Source organism: Maniola jurtina, chromosome 5, assembly GCF_905333055.1.
Source record: "Maniola jurtina chromosome 5, ilManJurt1.1, whole genome shotgun sequence".
NCBI lineage: Eukaryota > Metazoa > Arthropoda > Insecta > Lepidoptera > Nymphalidae > Maniola > Maniola jurtina.
In genome coordinates, this window is record NC_060033.1 from 2,561,871 (window position 1) to 2,581,558 (window position 19,688).

At 38.7% G+C, this 19,688-nt stretch overlaps 2 protein-coding genes across 3 annotated transcripts; one reads left to right on the forward strand and one right to left on the reverse strand.

The window, feature by feature from the left end:
* Positions 1 to 465: 465 nt before the first annotated feature.
* Positions 466 to 9,927, reverse strand: LOC123865476 (uridine phosphorylase 1-like). 2 transcript variants are annotated; one of them, XM_045906530.1, is made up of 8 exons: positions 9,854 to 9,927; positions 6,142 to 6,272; positions 5,092 to 5,215; positions 4,091 to 4,243; positions 3,434 to 3,619; positions 2,690 to 2,828; positions 1,965 to 2,158; positions 466 to 617 (listed from the first exon to the last, which is right to left on the reverse strand). In XM_045906530.1, exons 2-8 carry the CDS (start codon positions 6,246 to 6,248, stop codon positions 513 to 515), a joined length of 1,008 nt encoding a protein of 335 aa, XP_045762486.1. In that variant the 5' UTR covers positions 6,249 to 6,272; positions 9,854 to 9,927; the 3' UTR covers positions 466 to 512. The 2 variants fall into 2 exon arrangements, with proteins under 2 accessions (XP_045762486.1, XP_045762484.1); XM_045906528.1 differs by lacking the exon at positions 9,854 to 9,927 and adding an exon at positions 7,510 to 7,697.
* Positions 9,928 to 10,157: 230 nt separating this feature from the next.
* LOC123865458 (stabilizer of axonemal microtubules 1) lies at positions 10,158 to 19,576 on the forward strand. The gene is made up of 13 exons (XM_045906502.1): positions 10,158 to 10,349; positions 10,961 to 11,108; positions 12,620 to 12,823; positions 13,953 to 14,139; positions 14,587 to 14,729; positions 14,975 to 15,066; positions 15,444 to 15,554; positions 15,823 to 15,919; positions 16,657 to 16,843; positions 17,229 to 17,321; positions 18,027 to 18,139; positions 18,473 to 18,566; positions 19,039 to 19,576. The coding sequence occupies exons 1-13, from the start codon at positions 10,342 to 10,344 to the stop codon at positions 19,119 to 19,121; spliced, it is 1,560 nt and encodes a 519-aa protein (XP_045762458.1). The 5' UTR covers positions 10,158 to 10,341; the 3' UTR covers positions 19,122 to 19,576.
* The last annotated feature ends 112 nt before the right edge of the window (positions 19,577 to 19,688 follow it).

The following is a 19,688-nucleotide window of genomic DNA, read 5'->3' on the forward strand; positions in this document are numbered from 1 at the left end:
GTCTGCAAAATTTTATGGACTTTGGTTGCTTAATATTCAAATGAAATTGGAACTACGTTTGTATGAAGCGAGTGACGGAGAGACCCCTCATAAGGGCTTTTGGCTTTTAGATGAAATAAAACTTATGAAATATAATTCAGGCAGTTTTGTAATACGAAACTTAACACAATGAACTATCGACTATATTATCTTAAATTACAACATATTCTTTGCAGAGAAGAGATTATAAGGAAAAAAAAAGTAAACTAAAAATTAAATAAAACAAAATATATAAGATACCTATCAAAAGAAACTACTATACTCAAAAGAACTTGTAAAAGTTTATTTGTACACAAAACATTTTTATTTTCATAATATGACGTCTACACAAAATATTTTTTTTTTGGTACATAAATCTACCATTCTCTGATAATTAATTCTCTAGTTATCTGCTGACAAAAAACAAAAAGTCCTATAGGTTGCCCGTTCCAATACTTTTCATTTATTTGTTGTTTGTTATATGTATATTTTTATCACTTCACACTTGATATTTTTTCACAATACTTGGAAATATATTTCCCGATTATCACCATAGGTCTCTCTTGCCATTCCAATAATACAGATTTACTGGGCGTTACCTGAAAAAAAGAATAAAAAAGGTTTCATCTTGGTGTAATAGCTAGTATTCAAGATCTTGTACAAGAAAATACGCACATGCAATCTGTGGATCCAACTTCCTTCGGCGATTTTCCGAGTTCCCACTAGATTACGACATGGGGTTATTCAAGGGGCGGACCAACAAATTCCTCTGTTGTTACAAATGTTCGTGGGCGGCGATAACCACTTAACATAAGGTGACCCAGCTCCTTGTTTGCTTGCAATTCCCATTTAAAAAAATCTAATATACATTTAATGTAGGAAGGAAAAGGTTTCGCATTTACTTTTTAAGCAATTTCAGGCAATCCAGGGCACAGCTGAGTTTGCTATAAACCTTAAGTGCTCATTCGAATTGTGAGTTACGGCTTACGACGTGTTCTTAATGGAGCTTTTTCGGAGACATAGTAAACTTCATTTTTCATCATTTTTAAGACTCCGCACCTCAAAAGGAAGAACGGAACCCTTATAGGATCACTTTGTTGGGTGCCTGTCTGTCTGTTCGTTTGTCGTGTCTGTCAAGAAAACCTATAGGGTGCTTCCCGTTGACCTAGAATAATGAAATTTAGCAGGTAGGTAGGTGTTATAGCAAAAGTAAAGGAAAAATCCGAAAACCGTAAAAAAATTAAAACGTGTTCATGAACAAATATTAATTTGAATTTTCAACTTGAAATGTAAGATAACTATACCAAGTGGGGTATCATATGAAAAGGCTTTACATGTACATTCTAAAACAGATTTTTTTAATACACATAATAGTTTTTGACTTATCGTGCAACAGTCGAAAAAAATACCCGAGTACGGAACCCTCGGTGCTCGAGTCTGACTCGTACTTGGCTGGTTTATTTTGCGCATAGGATCAGCCTGGTTGTCCAGCGCGGAAATGCAGCCAGTATTCTTGGCACCATTCCACGCGGGCATAATTTGTACACTAAGATAACGCTTACTTTAATTTTTAATGTGCCTAATATTAATTTATATTATATGCAAGTAACTATATTGTCATATATAGCATATACATATATATTTATATATTATATATATATAATTACTTTTTTATGTTTATTAGTATATATATAAATCTTTGTAAAAAAAATCCTTGCGACTTGGTACTATCCAACCTCCTTCCTAGAACTTCTCCTTTCAGCAAAGGTTGCCTGGTAGAGATTGCTCCAAGCAATAAGGCCGCCTTTGCACACAATTGTTTTTTTCTGTTTTCTTCTTACTGTGTTGTTATCCTTATATGTGTTTTTGTGTGCAATAAAGAGTTTCTATCTATCTATCTATCTATCTATCTATTAATAAATATATAAAAATCTGGATGTTATAACCTGGTCTTGTTCTAATCGGTTCACCAGAGTCACACAGACGTCAGCGGCCCTCACTCCAGCCTCCCTCGTGAATGCCGCGAAGGCAGTTGCCTCCATCTCAATGTTCTTTACCCCCATCTGCACCAAAGTGTTGAGAAAGGACAGCTTATCTGATTCTGTGTAGTCGCAGAATGGACCGTCTAAACGAGCCTGGCCTGAAACAAAAGACTAAACAGACTACAAATAACAATATTTTTTGTATTCATAGCTAAGAGATAATTTTTTCAAGTCTCAGACAAAGAATCTAGGTGGATTTGACATCAAAATAATAATACCTTGTTAGAGCAAGCTAAGTGTACGGAAAAGCTCTGAAGAGTGATAAAAACAAAAACACTATTTAACCCCCAACCCAAAAAGACGGGTGTTATAAGTTTGACGGGTGTATCTGTGTATCTGTCTATGGCATCGTAGCTCCTAAAGTAATGAACCGATTTTAATTTAGTTTCTTTTGTTTGAAAGGATCGAGAGTGTTCTTAGCTATAATCCACGAAAATCGGTTCAGCCGTTTGAAATTTATCAGCTCTTTTCTAGTTACTGTAACCTTCACTTGTCGGCGGTTCGATTTACACTTGTTGGCTTATGTGATTGTCAAGAGAGTCACTTATCAAACCAATCTCAATAAGAGTCCATTTTAAATACTTGGCCATCATGACTCATCAATCATCACTCAAGGTAAAAGGGGATACCTTGATAAAAGTCGTCCGCAGCCATAGTGCCCCCGGCAAACGTGGAAAACTTTCCCTCCTTCGACGCGAGGTACAGCAGTTCCTGATTTAATCTTTTATCAAATATCGACGGAATTTCCATAATTTTACCCATGACTGGCTGAAAATAAGATAAAAACAATATTATTTGCGGTGAAATACATATAAGAGCCTTTTCAATTCCCTCCTTGATTTCGCTTCGGGATTCATGATTTATTCACGAGTCGAATCTTCTCTAAGATACGTAACCTTACTTATCTTCAATACAAATCTTTTAGTAGCATTCATATTGATTAAATGATTGTCAAATTTTGAAAATGGAAGGGAGGGGAGCGCATTTATTATTTGGTCCAACTCCCCTGCAGCATCAAGATTGACAAAATTAGAACCCGAAATTAGGATTTTCTGATGAAAAGTTACATAAGAATTGGTTTTATATAGAAGTAGGTAGTAACTTATGAAAATAATCGCAAGATTTTATACGAAAGAGATAAAAATACCAGTCAAGCGCGAGTCTAACTCGTTGTAATCACAAATTCATGGTTTTCGGATTTTTCCTTTACGTGTGACCTACCCACCTACCAGACACGACAGACTGACACGACAGACAGATAGACAGACAGACAGATAACAAAGTGACCCTATAAAGGGTTCCGTTTTTCCTATTGAGGTACGGAACCCTAAAAATGAAACTTTTGGATAGAGGTAATGTTGGTCAATACTCACAATATCGTAAGATTTCTTCAAAGTCCCATTAAGACCCCATGAGGATACGACAACGGAACCCGGGGGTATATTTAGCCCCCCGCTCGTGCCAATACGAAAAATTAGTGGGTCCTTTGCTTTGGCGTAACTCAGCAGCTTGATGACCTCCTGTAGCAGTATTGTCATTGACGGGATTCCTATACCATGCTAAAAAAATAAACATATAGGTAAATTAAGTAGTCAAAATTCCACGGAGATGAAGGAATAGATTTGCCTCCTCGTTTCTAATTCCAACCGCAAGATGGAACGCCCGTTCAGCATTAGTTTTCCCCTCAGTATCGTGGAATTTGGCAAAGATACACCCGGCTCTATTCAACAGTTCAGATACAAGGTGGCCCTTAACTGCAATCTCACCGGGTGGTAAGTGATGATGCAGCCTAAAATGGAAGTGGGCTAACCTAGAAGGGGTATGGTAGTGTTTATTAAACCCATACACCTTTGGTTTCTACACGGCATCGTACCGGAATTACTAGCCAGGGCCGAAGCCGTGCACCCAGACCAGACCAGAGAAATTATACAATTCCAAACCCCTGCCGGAAATCAAACCCGGGACCTCCTACTAATAAGACTATTGCACCAGGGAGGTCATCAAAAATTATTGGTTGCATGATTTCTTACGTTAACAGAAAGTACAGGCCCAATTTTGTACATGGCATATCTGTGAGAATGTTTAGTCAAATTCACTAAGCCCTCGTCCGGTATATTTAACACTTTTGCAATGTATTTAGCAAATTCTTTCATCCTGTATTTCGTTCCACCCATGCAGACGAACTGAAACAAACAAAACTCGTTCAATGAATGAATATATACTTTTATTGTACACCACAAAATTAGCACAGAAAAAACACACACAAAGCACAACATTACTTAAAATTTAAAAAACCCCTGACACAAAAACCTCTATAAGAAAACTAGAAAAGAGCTGATAACTTTCAAACGGCTGAACCGGTTTTCTTCGATTATTATAGCTAAGAACACTCTCGATCAAGCCACCTTTCAAACAAAAAAAAAAAAACTAAATTAAAATCGGACCATTCGTTTAGGAGCTACGATGCCACAGACAGATACACAGATGCCTACACACGTCAAACTTATAACACCCCTCTTTATGGGTCGGGGGTTAAAAATATAGGCAGGTAGGTACAATTTGGCGGCCTTAGCGCTATTTAGCGATCTCTTCCAGGCAACCAAAATGTTGCTCATAGTAATGCTTATTTTTGTGATTATGATTATGATATGTGAATTTAGGAACTGCGGGGAACCCCCCAAACCTTTTGTAGTTCACACATTCAGAGACGAGACGTATTTCTCAGTATAGTGGCAAAACTTATCTCATCTCTGTAAGTATGAAACTACCTAGTGCTACCACTTTCTGGACTATGAATGACGTAATGCGTATTTCTTTGATAATTTCGAATTTTGAATTCAGATTGAAAAAATACGACGCGTGCGGTTTGAGTTGTTGGTACCTATAGTCATCGATCAGCGAAAAGAAAAGATCCCTTTACACCTTGTATACTAAAATCAAGTAAGGAGTAAAATATAATTACTTAGATAGTAAAAATCTTGTAGGTATTCCTCCTACTACAAAATACAAGTGAAATCTTTATGTTACCTACCTTGACATCCCCAAACATAGCTGGCAAGTCGTAATTTTCAGTATCGAGGCCCAAATGATACAAAACATCGTGATGTAGCCTGGAAAGGTGTTTGTTTCTCAAACGAATGGACCCGTCTGTATTCCTTCAAAGAGATTTTATTGTTAACTCCGTTACTTAGTGTTTATATTTATCATTCATAAATTATACGAAACTAGAGGATGCCCGCGGCTTCGCCCGCGTGGATTTCAGTTTTTTTAAATCCCGTAGGAACTCTTCAATTTTCCGGGATAAAAAGTAGCCTATGTCCTTCCCCGGGATGTATCCCAAGTCTGTACCAAATTTCATTAAAATCGGCTCAGTGGTTGGGCCGTGAAAACGTAGCAGACAGACAGACAGACAGACAGACAGAAAGACAGACACACTTTTGCATTTATAATATTAGTATGGATGAAAGAAATAGGACAAACCGTACGCTTTTTAAAACGTGTACGTTAAAATACACATCACTATCCTTGTGGTTATTTATTATGATGCTTGTGACGTCTGAAACATAGATTTAAGTTTTCGGAAATCCCGTGGGAACTCTTTAATTTTCCGTTACAAAAAATAGCCTATGTCCATCCCTGGAATGCTATCCCTGTACCAAACTTCTTCTAAATCGGTTAAACGGGTGAGCTGTGAAATGCTAGCAGACAGACAGACAGACACAATTCCACATTTATATTCGTAAAATATGGATTATTCCGCGGTGAGCACTGTTCTCCTATAAGTGGGAGGCGTGGCGGTCGATTCCCGGGTAATTTGGGAAATATATAATTTCTAAAATGACTCAGATCGAGGTGGGAGACTTCGGCCGTGGCTAATTACCACTCTACCAACAAAGCCGTGCCACCAAATGGTTTAACATTCCGGTACAATGCCATGTAGAAACCGTAGCATGGGATCGTAGTCCACTTGTATCTGAATAAAAAAAATGTAAACTTTTTATAAGTCTAAAGGCCGTTGAATTTAATATTATCTGGCAGAACTTTAACTCTATCTTTTATGTAAAACAATGTACCTACTTACTTGGGTGGTTCAGTTCCGTAATCTTTAAACCAAACAGTTGAGCAATTTTGGTAATGCTGCTCCCAACCATCCATAGTCGGTAGAATATAATCACAGTCACAATCCATTATTAGATACACGATACGAGGACACTAGAATTTAAAGAATAATGAATTGAGAAAAGATCTATTCCAGTGAATATCCAGTATATTTAAATCTAATTTTTTTTCAATTATTCTTTTACAAGTACTTTTGAATCGTCAAAAGTGCATCTAACGCGCTCTAAGCACAGTTCACGACAGCGGACTTCATTTACATCAGAGCTTTTTTAGCGTCCGAATAGATCAAATGTGTTCCAAAGTATCTGGTCACACGTAAAAAAGCGTTGACGTGTGAACATATATTATAGGTACTTGGGAATACATATTTTGCTCTATTTGGGCGCTTTTTAACGGACATTAAGAGGGCTCTCTCCGTCACTCGTTTCATACAATCGTAGTTCCAATTTCATTTGAATACTAAGCAACCAAAGTCCACGAAATTTTGCAGACATATTCTAGAAACTAAGATCTATGTCTGTGGTTTTCCAGATTTCTGTTAAAATATTCGTTTCCAAGTTACGCGGTCTTAAAAATTTTCATACAAATCTTTGAGCCCCTGTAATTTTAAAACTACATATTTTTAGAAAAATCTAAAACACCACAGACACAGATCTTAGTTTCTAGAATATGTCTGCAAAATGGACTTTGGTTGCTTATTATTCAAATGAAATTGGAACTACGATTGTATGAAACGAGTGACGGAGAGAGCCCTGTTAAAAAGCTCTCGTGCAAATAAGGCCTAGGGAACTTCTAATAAAACGCCGAGCCTTCGATGTCACTGGCAGGCGTCAAACGTTAGTATAGTGCGCGACAGGTTGAGATGGCAATCGGAGTGAGGACGCCTCGCACACCCGCACAGCCTCCGCGCTAATCCAGTGCGGGATAGCGTGGATGGCATACGGGTGTGCGGGGCGTCCCCCAGCCTCATACCCCGATTGCCATCTCGACTTGTCGCATGCTATTTGATTACTTGACGCAGGTAGCCCTAAAGTAGCCCTATTTTTCTTTGATTTTACGTCACCATATAGCCTCATATTAATTGACATACCTATCGTAGGATCAAACTGAGAGTTCCCTCACTCTAGTTCACTCTGCTCTAAGGTTGAAATCTATAGAGCGCACTTTGACTTTGCTTAGACTTAAGTTTCAGTTAAAACGAGACAGATTTATGCCAGTGGTATAACGCTGTCTCGTTTTAACAGTGTCTTAAGTCTGAGCGAAGTCAAAGTGCTCTCTAGCGATCTTCACAGACCAAAATCTTTCTGGCATTTGGTATTTTTGTACATACCTAGATATTTTATCGTAACAAAAACTGTCTAAATTCCTTTTCATTGAAACTCACCTTACACTTTTGCCATATAATTCTTTAAAAAAAAAACTATTGTTTTATTAATAAAATAACAATATAATATGATCCGATATTCCGATAAGCGCGTGTAAACTAAACGGAGATAGCGATTGTACTGACGTTGCAACTTGTAGTTGTAATATCCTTGTAATGAACATAATCTATTCATTATGATGTACACTTAGATACAATTAATACAATGCGCAGATAGTAGATCCCTACTAATATTATAAATACGAAAGTGTGTGTTTGTTCGCCAACCATGATTTAATCGACATGATTTTTTGCATAAATAAGTAGATAGTACTTGCAGAGCGAAAAAGCTTACTTTTATCTCAGAAAAAAATGTTCCTGCGAGAAGACAAGCCTTTCAAGTTTTTGTTCTTCAATCACGCTTCAATAGATCAACGGATCCTGTGATATTTATTTGCATAGATGTACCAACCTTATTATATTAAATCAAATCAAAGTCATTTATTTAAAACAGGTAGGACCATTGATTTTTAAAGAGCCACCTTTTGTTTATTCTAGGGGTAGGACCAATGTACTACATATTACAAACTCTAAATGTAAAAATAAAAAACAAAGTGTAAATTCGACAAAAGTAAAAAACTGTTAATGTTGAATTTGTAATATAATTGGTGTAATGGTAATAAAACTACGTAAACCTTATGAGAATGACATAATATGAGACTACAAATTTTTACCCCAAAAAAACAAAAAGTTTCAAAAACAAGAAATTTAAAAAAAACTTAAACCACGCGGAAGAAGATCTCTATTTTATCATGACGTTAAAGTGTTCTGCGAAGTTCTAAATCTACGTTGTCGAACTGTGCGAACTCATACTAAAAGCAAAACAATTATTAATTTTAAGAACAACCATACCACATGTCTTTGATTTAGAATTGCATGAATTATTGTGACCTAATGTACCTACCCGTCGCCGTCGCAAACTACCACTGATTGATAACAATTAACAAATATGCATGATAAATTAGCTATAACATTGTAAATGCAATTGTTCGTCTTCCATGGATTTAAATAGATTTTCATAAATTAGGAGTGAATAATGTTCACAAGAGACATAAACTAAGTATACATGTTTTATTCATCGTCGTCATCTCAACCGATAATCACTCTGTATAGCTGCTTAGCTGCATCAATCTATGTTATAATCTTAATTTATACCTACAAAGAACAACAAGGCTGAATTTATGGCCAATCAGAGGTGAATGCGATCTTCTTATCTTTCACACTGTAGCTGTCAAACTGCTCTCTTATCCCCCGATTATATCCACTGACTAAGGAAAAAATTTATTTGTCCACCTCTCAAAGTATGGCAACTGCAGGAAGAGCAGAAGTTTATCCACGTTTCGGGGACAATACCTACTCGTATATCCACCCGTGCGTCCATGCTCGGAAAGTATATAAAACTGTTGGAGGGGATAAACATTTTAGCCTTTCCCCGGGGAGAAAATCTCTGCGCCCATGCTAACCCTGTAGGGCTGGGCATAGGTCTCTTGCAAGGATTTGCACAGAGTACGGTCTAGATCTTTTTGTGAACCAGAGACTAAGATACTATATCAAGTATTTGATTAGATAGAGACGAAGACATATTACGTCCACTCTGAATCGTCCTGAAGATTATCCGTCTTCCAAGTTTCAACGCTACGTTTTTCAAGAGCGAGGTCGCTATTGATGAATGTTTACCGAGTCAACCGGAAATCGAGTCGCAGACCGAGAGAGTTCACGGAGTTCATGAAACTTTTTACCGAACGAAGACGTGTGAAAAACTACTATTTTCTAATTAATCACTTATCGTTATCAGTTAAGTACCTATCTACTCACATTGTTACTTCGAGTTTTCCATCGAGTATCGATGTATAATCTAGCCATGTTACTTGTAGAACATAATTTAACTAATAGATGTTCACGAATTCGCTTCCAAGTTTTGAGTTATGTCTCAAAAGCTCACTTAAAGTTTATCAAAAGTCTTTTGATAAAAAACTGGTCAATAAGGAGTCGAGCTCGCACACGATTTTCGGATTTTTATGGATTTTTCCCTTTACCTATTTCTTCTATTAGAAATAGCTACTTGCCAAATTTCATGATTCTAGGTCAACAGGCAATTCGCTATAGGTTTCGATTCCCTTGACGGTCTTGACAGACAGACAGAGACAGACATCGAATCCTATTATTAGGGGTTCCTTTTTTTCTCTGGAGATACGGAACCCTTAAAATTGTTAAAGCTTCACACTTTTCATCAATAATAAATAATACGTACTTGGTGGCTTAAAGAGGATCCTATTGGATGAAATTCTACCTAGACCTTTTTGTTGAAAATTCCCACAAATTTAAAATGGTTGCTAATGGGTGGCTAACACAACGGAAGAATTTGGTCGCCATTTTGAATTTAAGCTAACGATATTTTTTGCTATTTGAAACTTCCAACCCGACTGAACTAGAGTTTCAGTCCCCGTGATCTAAAGGATTCAAACCTCTTCATAATCGCAAAAAAGTTAAATGGTTGATACGAATACGAAAACTAAATAAATAGGTAAGTATCATAAATAAAAATAAACCAACCCGAAGTTCAAAAATGTGACAGTCAAAGGAACACTTCTTACAGCTGTCAGTTTTTAACGAACTATTTTTCGATAGAGATGTTTTTGTAAAATTATTTTCAGTTCCTAATTAATTTAGTTTGTAGATTTTATTTTTATATTTTTTATCACAGTGTCTTTATACTAATTAAGGTTTTAGATATAAATTATGCCAGAGTAAGTATTTTGAAAGTAATTCCTGTTAGAAAATAGGCCATCGTCCATCGTCTCTTGCTTCAGTGTGTTTTAAGAGCATACTTCTGAAAGGTTAATGTGGTACTCAGTTTACTGAACCGACTTGATTTAATTGCAGTAAAATAATTAATAGGAGAGTAGGTGAGTAATTTTATCGATGAAACAAGCCGTGATGTTTCTTAGCCACCTAGAAGTTCCCACACCTAACTTTGCATATCTGGAAATAAATTCTGATTCGCCCCCAAAACTGTGGTGAAGATCAATGCCTGTATGTCTTCACTGGATGCTGTATACTCGTAGATGCCTACAAAGGCATGATAAGATGCATAGTCAGCCGTAATCATGTCTTCGTCGGGGACGTACACGGTTTAGGGCGTTTTTAGGGTTCCGTACCTCAAAAGGTAAAACGGAACCCTTATAGGATCACTTTGTTGTCTGTCTATCTGTCTGTCCGTCCGTCTGTTTGTCGTGGTTGTTAAGAGAACCTATAGGGTACTTTCCGTAACTCGCACTTGGACGGTTTTTATAAAGGGGCCTGTTATAAGCGAATGCAAGTTGGAGAGTGCAATAACTATGGTTTTGTAATTCGCCAGGTGTATTCCGTGCCCCGCGGCGGCACCATACGCCCTATCAGCGGGTGTCAAATCCGGCTATCAAGATGGCAAGCCCATGGACGGCAAGCAAGAGCGCCCCTGCCCGTGCCGTACGTGCTGTTGCGGCAAACCACCATTGGTTAAACCGGTACTGTTTTTTTAAAAGTTCACAACACATTGCAAATAAAACATCTGACTGACGCTAAAGGTAAACGAACGTTCCGTAAATAAGTCACTCAAAATCAATGCCGCGTCTAAGGTGGGGCATTGACCCGAGTTTTGCACGCTATACAATGCGGGTTTGAAAAATACTAAATCATTAAAACTACAAGATAAAGCAAAGACTCGTCTTGGCGGGGGCACTGCCGTGCCCCCTGATAAGTTATTAGTATTGGACGCCTGTACGAAATATAAAGGTTACTTATTAAAATTTTGAATTTGAATAAAACTAGGAACGATTACTTTACGTCATGCTCTCCGGAGAATTTCCGATGATATATTTTGAAACGATGATATATTTTGAAATACCTAATACCAAGATATCTACTTATTACTAAGATTGACTTGGACGTAGGTAGGTATGTACCTATTTACATAAATCACACTAATATTATAAAGGCGAAAGTTTGTATGTGTGTGTGTGTGTGTGTGTGTGTGTGTGTGTGTGTGTGTATGTTTGTTACTCTTTCACGCAAAAACTACTGGACGGATTTGGCTGAAATTTGGAATGGAGATATATTTTACCCTGGATTAGCACATAGGCTACTTTTTATCCCCGAAAATTAAAGAGTTCCCACGGGATTTTTAAAAACCTACATCCACGCGAACAAAGTCGCGGGCATCAGCTAGTATGTTATATTTATGAAATACTTACTTCATGTGAAGTAAGTATTTCATAAATATAACATATTTATGAAATACTTACTTCATGTACCTACCTATCAAGGTAAATAGGTGCAGTAAATCGACAATTAATTGTTCCAATGAACTACGACCTACGGGTCGGTCGGCTCATATTGTGAGTTATGACTCATGAATTACCTTACCGGCGAACTGCATTATGTGAATGGTAGATATTAAGTAAGTATTGTAATTATAATAATGAATTGATATAGCTCAATCTTCCAGAACTTACCATAAGTATAGGTAAAACGTCCAAGAAAGAGTACCTTTTCTTGGACGTTTTACTAAGGCAGTTTTTCCACGAGAAAGATACTTTTTGTTTGACTAATTTTATCTATGTTTACGTAGATGCAAATGCTTAAAATTAAATAGACTTAGCACAATAATATTTACTTAGTCCCAAATTAATCAGCAAAGCTCCATTAATAATTCTATATAGGCAAAATCTTAGTTACATCAAGATATAAGCCCGTAGGCCGTATGTGTCCTTTTTTAATTCACCACATACAAGTTAGCCCTTGACTGCGATCTCACCCGGTGGAAAGTGATGATGCAGTTTAAGATGGATGCGGGCTAACCTAGAAAGCGTATGCTACTTTTTATTTAACCCATTTTATTACCACTTTAGTTTCTACACGGCATCGTATCGGACCGCTAAATCGCTTGGCAGCACAGCTTTGCCGGTAGGGTGGTAACCAGTCACGGCCAAAGCCTCCCACCAGACAAAATTATTTACTTCTTATACTACTTTTTCAGTGTTACAAGCAACCAAAGATACCGGAATCATATGCCCCGCGGCGTTGCTACATGAAACCGTCAGCTCCCATAGAATCCTGCACCACATACAAACTCTCCTACCTCCCTGTAGACGATTGCAAGAACATGCGTGGAGTACCGAGGAAACCGCCTGTAAACCTCGTGCCTAGCTGCGAACCTATGGAGTCTTGTACTGTTCAGAAGGTAAGCACAATGTTAGTGCAATAATACAGAGAAAACTAGAAAAGCGCAGATACTTATTCCATACCTATCTATTCCATCTTACTGATGCTACGACCTCAAGAAGAAGTAGCTTCTGTTAAAAATACAAACTCATCGTTATGGCGAAGAGATCGCTGTATCAGATCTTGTAGGACTTATCTTCTTCTTCTTATTTGTTTAACCCTTACTTATCCAATGTTGGACATAGGCCTCCTCACATACACCTCATTGTTTCCGGTGTTGGGCGAGTTCAAGTTTTCTTGCAAGCTTGGTAATGTCGTCAGACCAACGGGATACCTAGGATTTATACCCACTAAAATTCCTTGAAGGGTATCCTCAAGGCATGTTACGAGGCTTCGAGGCATCCTAAAACCAGTGACCAGTTTTCAGCTCTTTGGATTCTATTACTTTTTTAGTCATAGATTTTACTGTTCCTTCCGTATTCAAAAGTCAATAACAGAATACCTATAATACGCGACAGGTCGAGATGACAATCGGAGTATGAGGCGGGGGGACGTCCCGCACACCCATATACGTTACCCGCGCTATCCCGCACCGGGCTAGCCCGGGGCTGTTCAAAATTCAAAATATTTTTATTCAATTAGACTTTTACAAGTACATACCTACTTTTGAATCGTCAAGAGCATCTACCACTGGTTCGGAATGCCTCTCCTACTGAGAAGAACCAGCAAGAAACTCGGCGGTTGCTTTTTTCAAAGATTTGATACCATTGCCATGCCATTATACAAGTATTATAAGATTGCCATGTATACAAGTAATTAAAGTCCCGCGCATTGCTGGAGCGAGCTGCAGGTCAAATCCATGCTCTTTTATCATTTACATAATCTTTGAAAGTATAATATGCTTTTCTTTGCTATACGCTGGGCGGGGCATCCCCATCCCGAATGCCATGTCAACCTCATGCGAACTATTATTATATTATATTATTGTTAGCCCGTACTGTCCCAATGCTGGGCAAAGGCCTCTCTTTCTTCCTTCCTTGCGAACTATACCTACTCGTACCTACGGTAAATACTCGATGTTTATAATATGCCCATCTGTCTGTCACAGCTGTTTTGCCGTTTTATTTTCATCTTCTTGTGCATTTCAGTTATCCTTCCAACCCAACCCGGTGTGTGTGACGCAGCCCATAAGGCCGTGCCACCACGACATGTGGGGTCAGGGCCCCATGCAGAACCTCACCACGCAGCGACACGACTACGTGCCCAAGCCATGCGTGTTGCGTGAAAACTTCAAACCACCTGCCAAGTTTCACGCCGTTGATCAACCTTTTGAAAGTAAGACTTGAAGAAAAGATAGATTAAAATTACATCAGAGGGACAATTATTGTCTGGAAAAATAGCTAGTCCGCGTTGTATTATTATCGGTTGGGTTGGTATATGAAATTATATTTTCTAATTTGTCTACTGATTTCATTAGAAACTTTGGGCTCTAACTACTCTATTAGATGTGCTAAAAAAAATCTAATTTTTTTAATTCGAATTTTTTAACGAGCTTGACCAAACACGGATTAAGTAGGTATAGAAACGGCTTTATTGGCCGTCTAAAATTCTTAGCGGTCCTAGGATCTATGGAGACTTTTGTCCCTTCTCGGAATTATTTTTGAAGCAAAGTCTAATTTCTTTGGCCTCTGAAATCACAGAATAAAACTAGTTTGGCATACCATTGTAAACATATAGTAAGAGAACTAGGTACAATGAGATTAGTTTCTCGAATGTTTCCAGACCGCACCGTAAACAAGCTATCGTATTTACCCCCCGAGAGGATAGAGATGGTAAAGTCGTTCGCCCCCGAGCGCTGTTACGAACGACCTGCAGCTAAGATGGATGGCAGCACTACGCACAAAATGAGTTACATGCCTAATCAGGTAATACATGACTGAATCTGGTATATTTTACTTCGTTGACCTAGGTCCTAGATGATATCACCTAACAGTCCTAACACCTAAGTGCTTATTATAACCACCCGACTAAGTGGAATGAAGGGCGCCTAATAAAGACTCTAGATACATTATCAAACGGTTTGTGAAAATCACTAATTCGTAGAGTTTAGACGATGTGAGAAGTGAGACTGATTGTGATGACGTTAACTTAACACAGTGTTTATTTCAAGATATTGCCCAAGGAGCCTTTACCATGGGCATGTAAAGGACAATATCAGAAGCCATGCCAGAAGTTAGAACAGAACACTACTTACACCATGAGGTCAGTAAAACCCATAAAGGTTAGCAATAAAACTCTACTTAAATATCTCGCATCACAAAATATAATACCTACTTATAAAAATCCCTAAAAAGTTTACCGTGTGGTTTTAACTTTTGTGACGAGAAAAATCGTACTAAGATCGGTATATTATTATGTAACTATAACTCACCATTACTATTTATCATCAGTACCCAGTCGGTTATTTTATATTCTTTATTCTATCACAGTATAAAAGCTCTTAAATCTTCTTTGGTCTACCAGAGGCTGTTAGAATTATGAATCTATCCCGATTTAAGAAGTTTTGTTCGTACCGAGATGAAGGAGCAAGAAACTGTGTGCTGCACTTTGTTGTCTACAATGTTATATTATGTTTTCAGTTTCCTAGATTCGAAGAGCGACTGTCGCCGTCGAGCGATTCTCCCGTCAAGCTGCACCAATCCCGTCACATCGTCCAAGAGATTCGAAACACAAACTATTTACAAAAACAGGTACCTAAATATTTACACACATTTTTATTTATTTATTCAGATACAAGGTAGCCCATGACTGCGTTATATATTCTGTAATGCATCACATATTCTGTAATGTAAACACCATCTTCGCCGTTGCACAGGGTCTTATATTATTATACTCTTTGGGGTTTGCATTTAGAAACACACGCAAGGCAATACCTTTTTGCGTCTATGAAATACACGCCACTGCCACTGGCTGGACATAGGACTTACTTTATTATTTTATTATTGTTTACTCTCGTAGCTTCTTACCGGCGACGGCGGCCATCCCTGCGCCGGTGAAACCTTCGCCGAATCTCGTCCCGTCCACTGCTCAGATGGAAGGGGATACAGTGCACAAGGTTTTTGATTAATTCCTTTTATTTTACGTAATTAAGAAGGTGGAAATTCAGGGGTCTATTTATCCTAGGGGCAACAGAGGACATGGCCCCGGAGCGGCAGAATGCGAGGGACGCCGAGTCTTTCATAATAGTTACCTGTGTTTTATTTCATAACGTTTTGATTTGACTTGGCTAAAAAAATTGAATAAGCCTAGGACCTAGGTAGGTACCTCATTTACAAAAATCCTAAAACTCATTCTATGGTTGATAATACAAGACTGGCGGGCGCCAGAGTGAACTAGAGTGAGGGAACTCTCGGATGACGAATCCTAGAATTGACGATATGTCAAAAATTACAGGCAATGGTGACGTAAAATCAAAGAAAAGCGCATGTGTTGCGCGTGAGTTGCATGTGTGTTGCGCGTATGTTGCGCGTGTGTGGCGCGTGATTTGAGCGATGTGGCGCGTGTATTGCGTGTGTGGCGCGTGTGTTGCGTGTATGTGGCGCGTGTGTTGTGCATGTGGCGTGTGTGTAGCGCGTGAGTTGCGCATATGATGCGCGTGTGTTATGCGTGTGAGGCGCGTGTGTGGCGCGGGGGTCACTGTCGAGCTTTTTACCGGCTCTTTCGAACCAAAAGTAGTTTTGACTCATGTCAAATGTCGATATCATTATCGAGCCACAATTTGGCTGACTTACATGAAGTTAATATTTTTTTATACCTATTTTGAAAAACTTAAAAACAGCTTTTCAATTTCAGTTATCGTTCCTACCGAACCCAGTGTGTGTGACGCAGCCCATAAGGCCGTGCCACCACGACATGTGGGGTCAGGGTCCCATGCAGAACCTCACCACGCAGCGACACGACTACGTGCCCAAGCCCACTGCGATACGAGAGTCCTTCAAGCCGCCACACAAGTTCCACGCTGTTGAACAACCTTTCGAAAGTGAGACTGTACATATTTTGCTTTTTAGGTACCCAAAAAAGCGGCTAATTCGTCTTTTGGGAGGTTTCGGCCGTGAGTAGTTACTACCATCCTACCGGCAAAGCCGTGCCGCCAAGTGATTTAGCGTTTCGGTACGATGCCGTGTAGAAACCAAAGGGGAATAGGTTTAATAAAAACTGCCATACCTTTTCCAGGTTAGCCCGCTTCCATCTTAGACTGCATCATCACTTACCACCAGGTGAGATTGCAGTCAAGGACTAATTTGTATTTGAATTAAAAAAGCTTCCAATCTCCTCATGAATTGTAAAAAAGCGCTTCCGTTACCTTATCCTGACTTCTAAGTATTTTGCTGATTCAATAAAATAATGCCTACTTTCCCGCACAGATCGTACTGTAAACCGCATGTCATACCTGGACCCTGGTCGCCAGAGTCTACCGATGTCCTTCGCGCCAACCAGATGTTACGAAAAGCCCGCAGGTATAGACACAATATAGATCAACTTACATACCTATACTATTATAGCGCTGCTGAGCTGCTGTGTGATTCTCTAGTGTAAAATAATATTTACTTACATCTGTTGCACTTAGGATGTTACCTTAGATGTAGCACATTTGCTATTCTACTAATTGAGTTCGACTCGCCTTTGCGACACTAGCGCTATACGAGCGGTTGTGACGGATGTAGGAAACGAATTTTTGACATTTGTATAGCTATTCTAATTGGTCGTCTTCGACTACATCGTACGCTCTTGCCTTCGATTTTATCTGTCAAACTGAAAAGCGTCTCCTTTGTAGCTTTTTCCTAGATGTACCGATCGATGCACGAGTAAAATTTTGTTGAGCTGAGTAGGCTCCTGCGATAGTGGAGTTGTGCGGGAGGGTGACAGTTGCCACAAGTTGACGAATCAATGAATCAAGTCATCACACCCTCCCGCATCGCTCCACTACCGCAGGAACCTACTCAGTTATGCCTTATCTAGACCTAGATACCTAGGTACTTATATATTAATGTTTTAAGTAACTTTTAAAATCAGCCCAAATCCCTCAAAGACTATCCAAAATCCAAGGTTAACCTTTGGGAATGTCCCATTTCATGGGAAAATCACTCAAAAATTTGATTTTTGGCTCGCCAGTCGCCTTGGTGTCAAATAAGTCAATTTTGTGACTGTTAGATATTTTTCAGCTAAAATGGAATGTGACACGATCCACAAGATGTCCTTCCAGCCGGTTTGTGTGCCAGCACCTCAGCGTCCACCCTGGGCCTGCAAGGGGCAGTACCAAAAACCCTGTCAAAAGGTATCTAACTGCAAACCAGTCTATTGAACCACAATTTCAATAATATTCATCTTAGATTGTAGATTTGAGAGTAGGTAAAATGTGTAGGTACTAGATTAATCATCATAATCATGATCAAATCCATCATCGGCCCACTACTGAGAACAGGTCTCGTCTCGGAATAAGGTTAGGGCGCGTAAGTACACCAAAATGTTGAAAGTCAATCTCCAGCTGTAAAGTTTACATCCAATGTAGGCTCGTGCTTTGAAACACTAAATGAAAAATCTTTTCTTCTTAATTCCTTATTAGGACTTAAATACTTGGTACCAATTCGCATATTTACTATGTTCACAGTTGGAAGGCACGACAATCTACCGCTCGTCCTTCTTGCCTCCTGGTGAAGATTGTACCGAGTATATGGACCCTTGCTCGTACGGCGATTGCAAACGTAAGTCACCACAGTTCATTCAGCACCGTTATGTTATGGCATATACTAGCTTAAAGAAATTACCAAAAAGTTAGGAAAGGCAGTTGCTGAAATAAAGCTCTAGGTAAAAAGTAATCTAAATAAAATATGCTTACGAAATACTCGCCACTTCGCTGAAACGGTAATCTTTATGCTCGTTCACACAAGCTGCGTAAGCGTAGACGTAGCGTGTACCATTGCGTTGTAATGTATGGAACTGTATAAAACATGGCACACCACTTGCGTAAAGCGTGGACGTATGCGTTACCCGGTGTGTTAGGGGTTTACGCGCGTCACTACGCACGTGTCACGTGTACGCAATTGGTGTGAATCGGCCTTTAGGTGACATAATTCTCAGATGATATAATTCCACTTTTTATACCATTTTGATGGATGATAAAAAACCGAATGGAAGAAACCGCCTTTAATTCAGTAATTTTATATTTGTTTGTAGCTTGCGATTGCATCTGTCCGGCGACATGCATAGCGACGGACCCCTGTGCCTGCACGTTCCCCAAAGCCGAGTGCTGCGGTTAACCAGCCCTTCATCGCGTTGGGAGTTCTAAATTCAAGTGATACAATCCAAGATGGCGCCTGACGTCTAGTTGCGGGTAGTTAGCCATAGAGCTGACCGCAGATTATCCTTGAACCTCCGCAAGGTGTACCTACGTGTGAACGGTGTATTTAATTACGTTGCGTGCGAAAATGCAAAATGCTTCAAATAAAATAATAAATATGTGTCGTCAGCAAAATGGCGCAGCTTGTTTTTTTTTTGGGCTAAGAAGATAATCTCATGACTTGTATATTTTAAAGACACGAAAATTTTGATAATAAAGTATTTCTTAATAGTAATTTACCTACCTACGTAATTTTATACTTATTATTATTGTATTAATTGTTACCTAGTTTTACCTTGTAAATCCGTTTTTTACATTATAATTCTGTATTTTTTTGACTTAACTACTTATCTAATAAAATATTTATTTATTTTACTAAGACTTTTTATTTTTAGGCATATACTTACTCTGGTATCTATTTACGCAATAGTTCTTCAGTAGGTATCTACCTACCATAGATTTAGGTACATGATTTTGGTTACCTAGG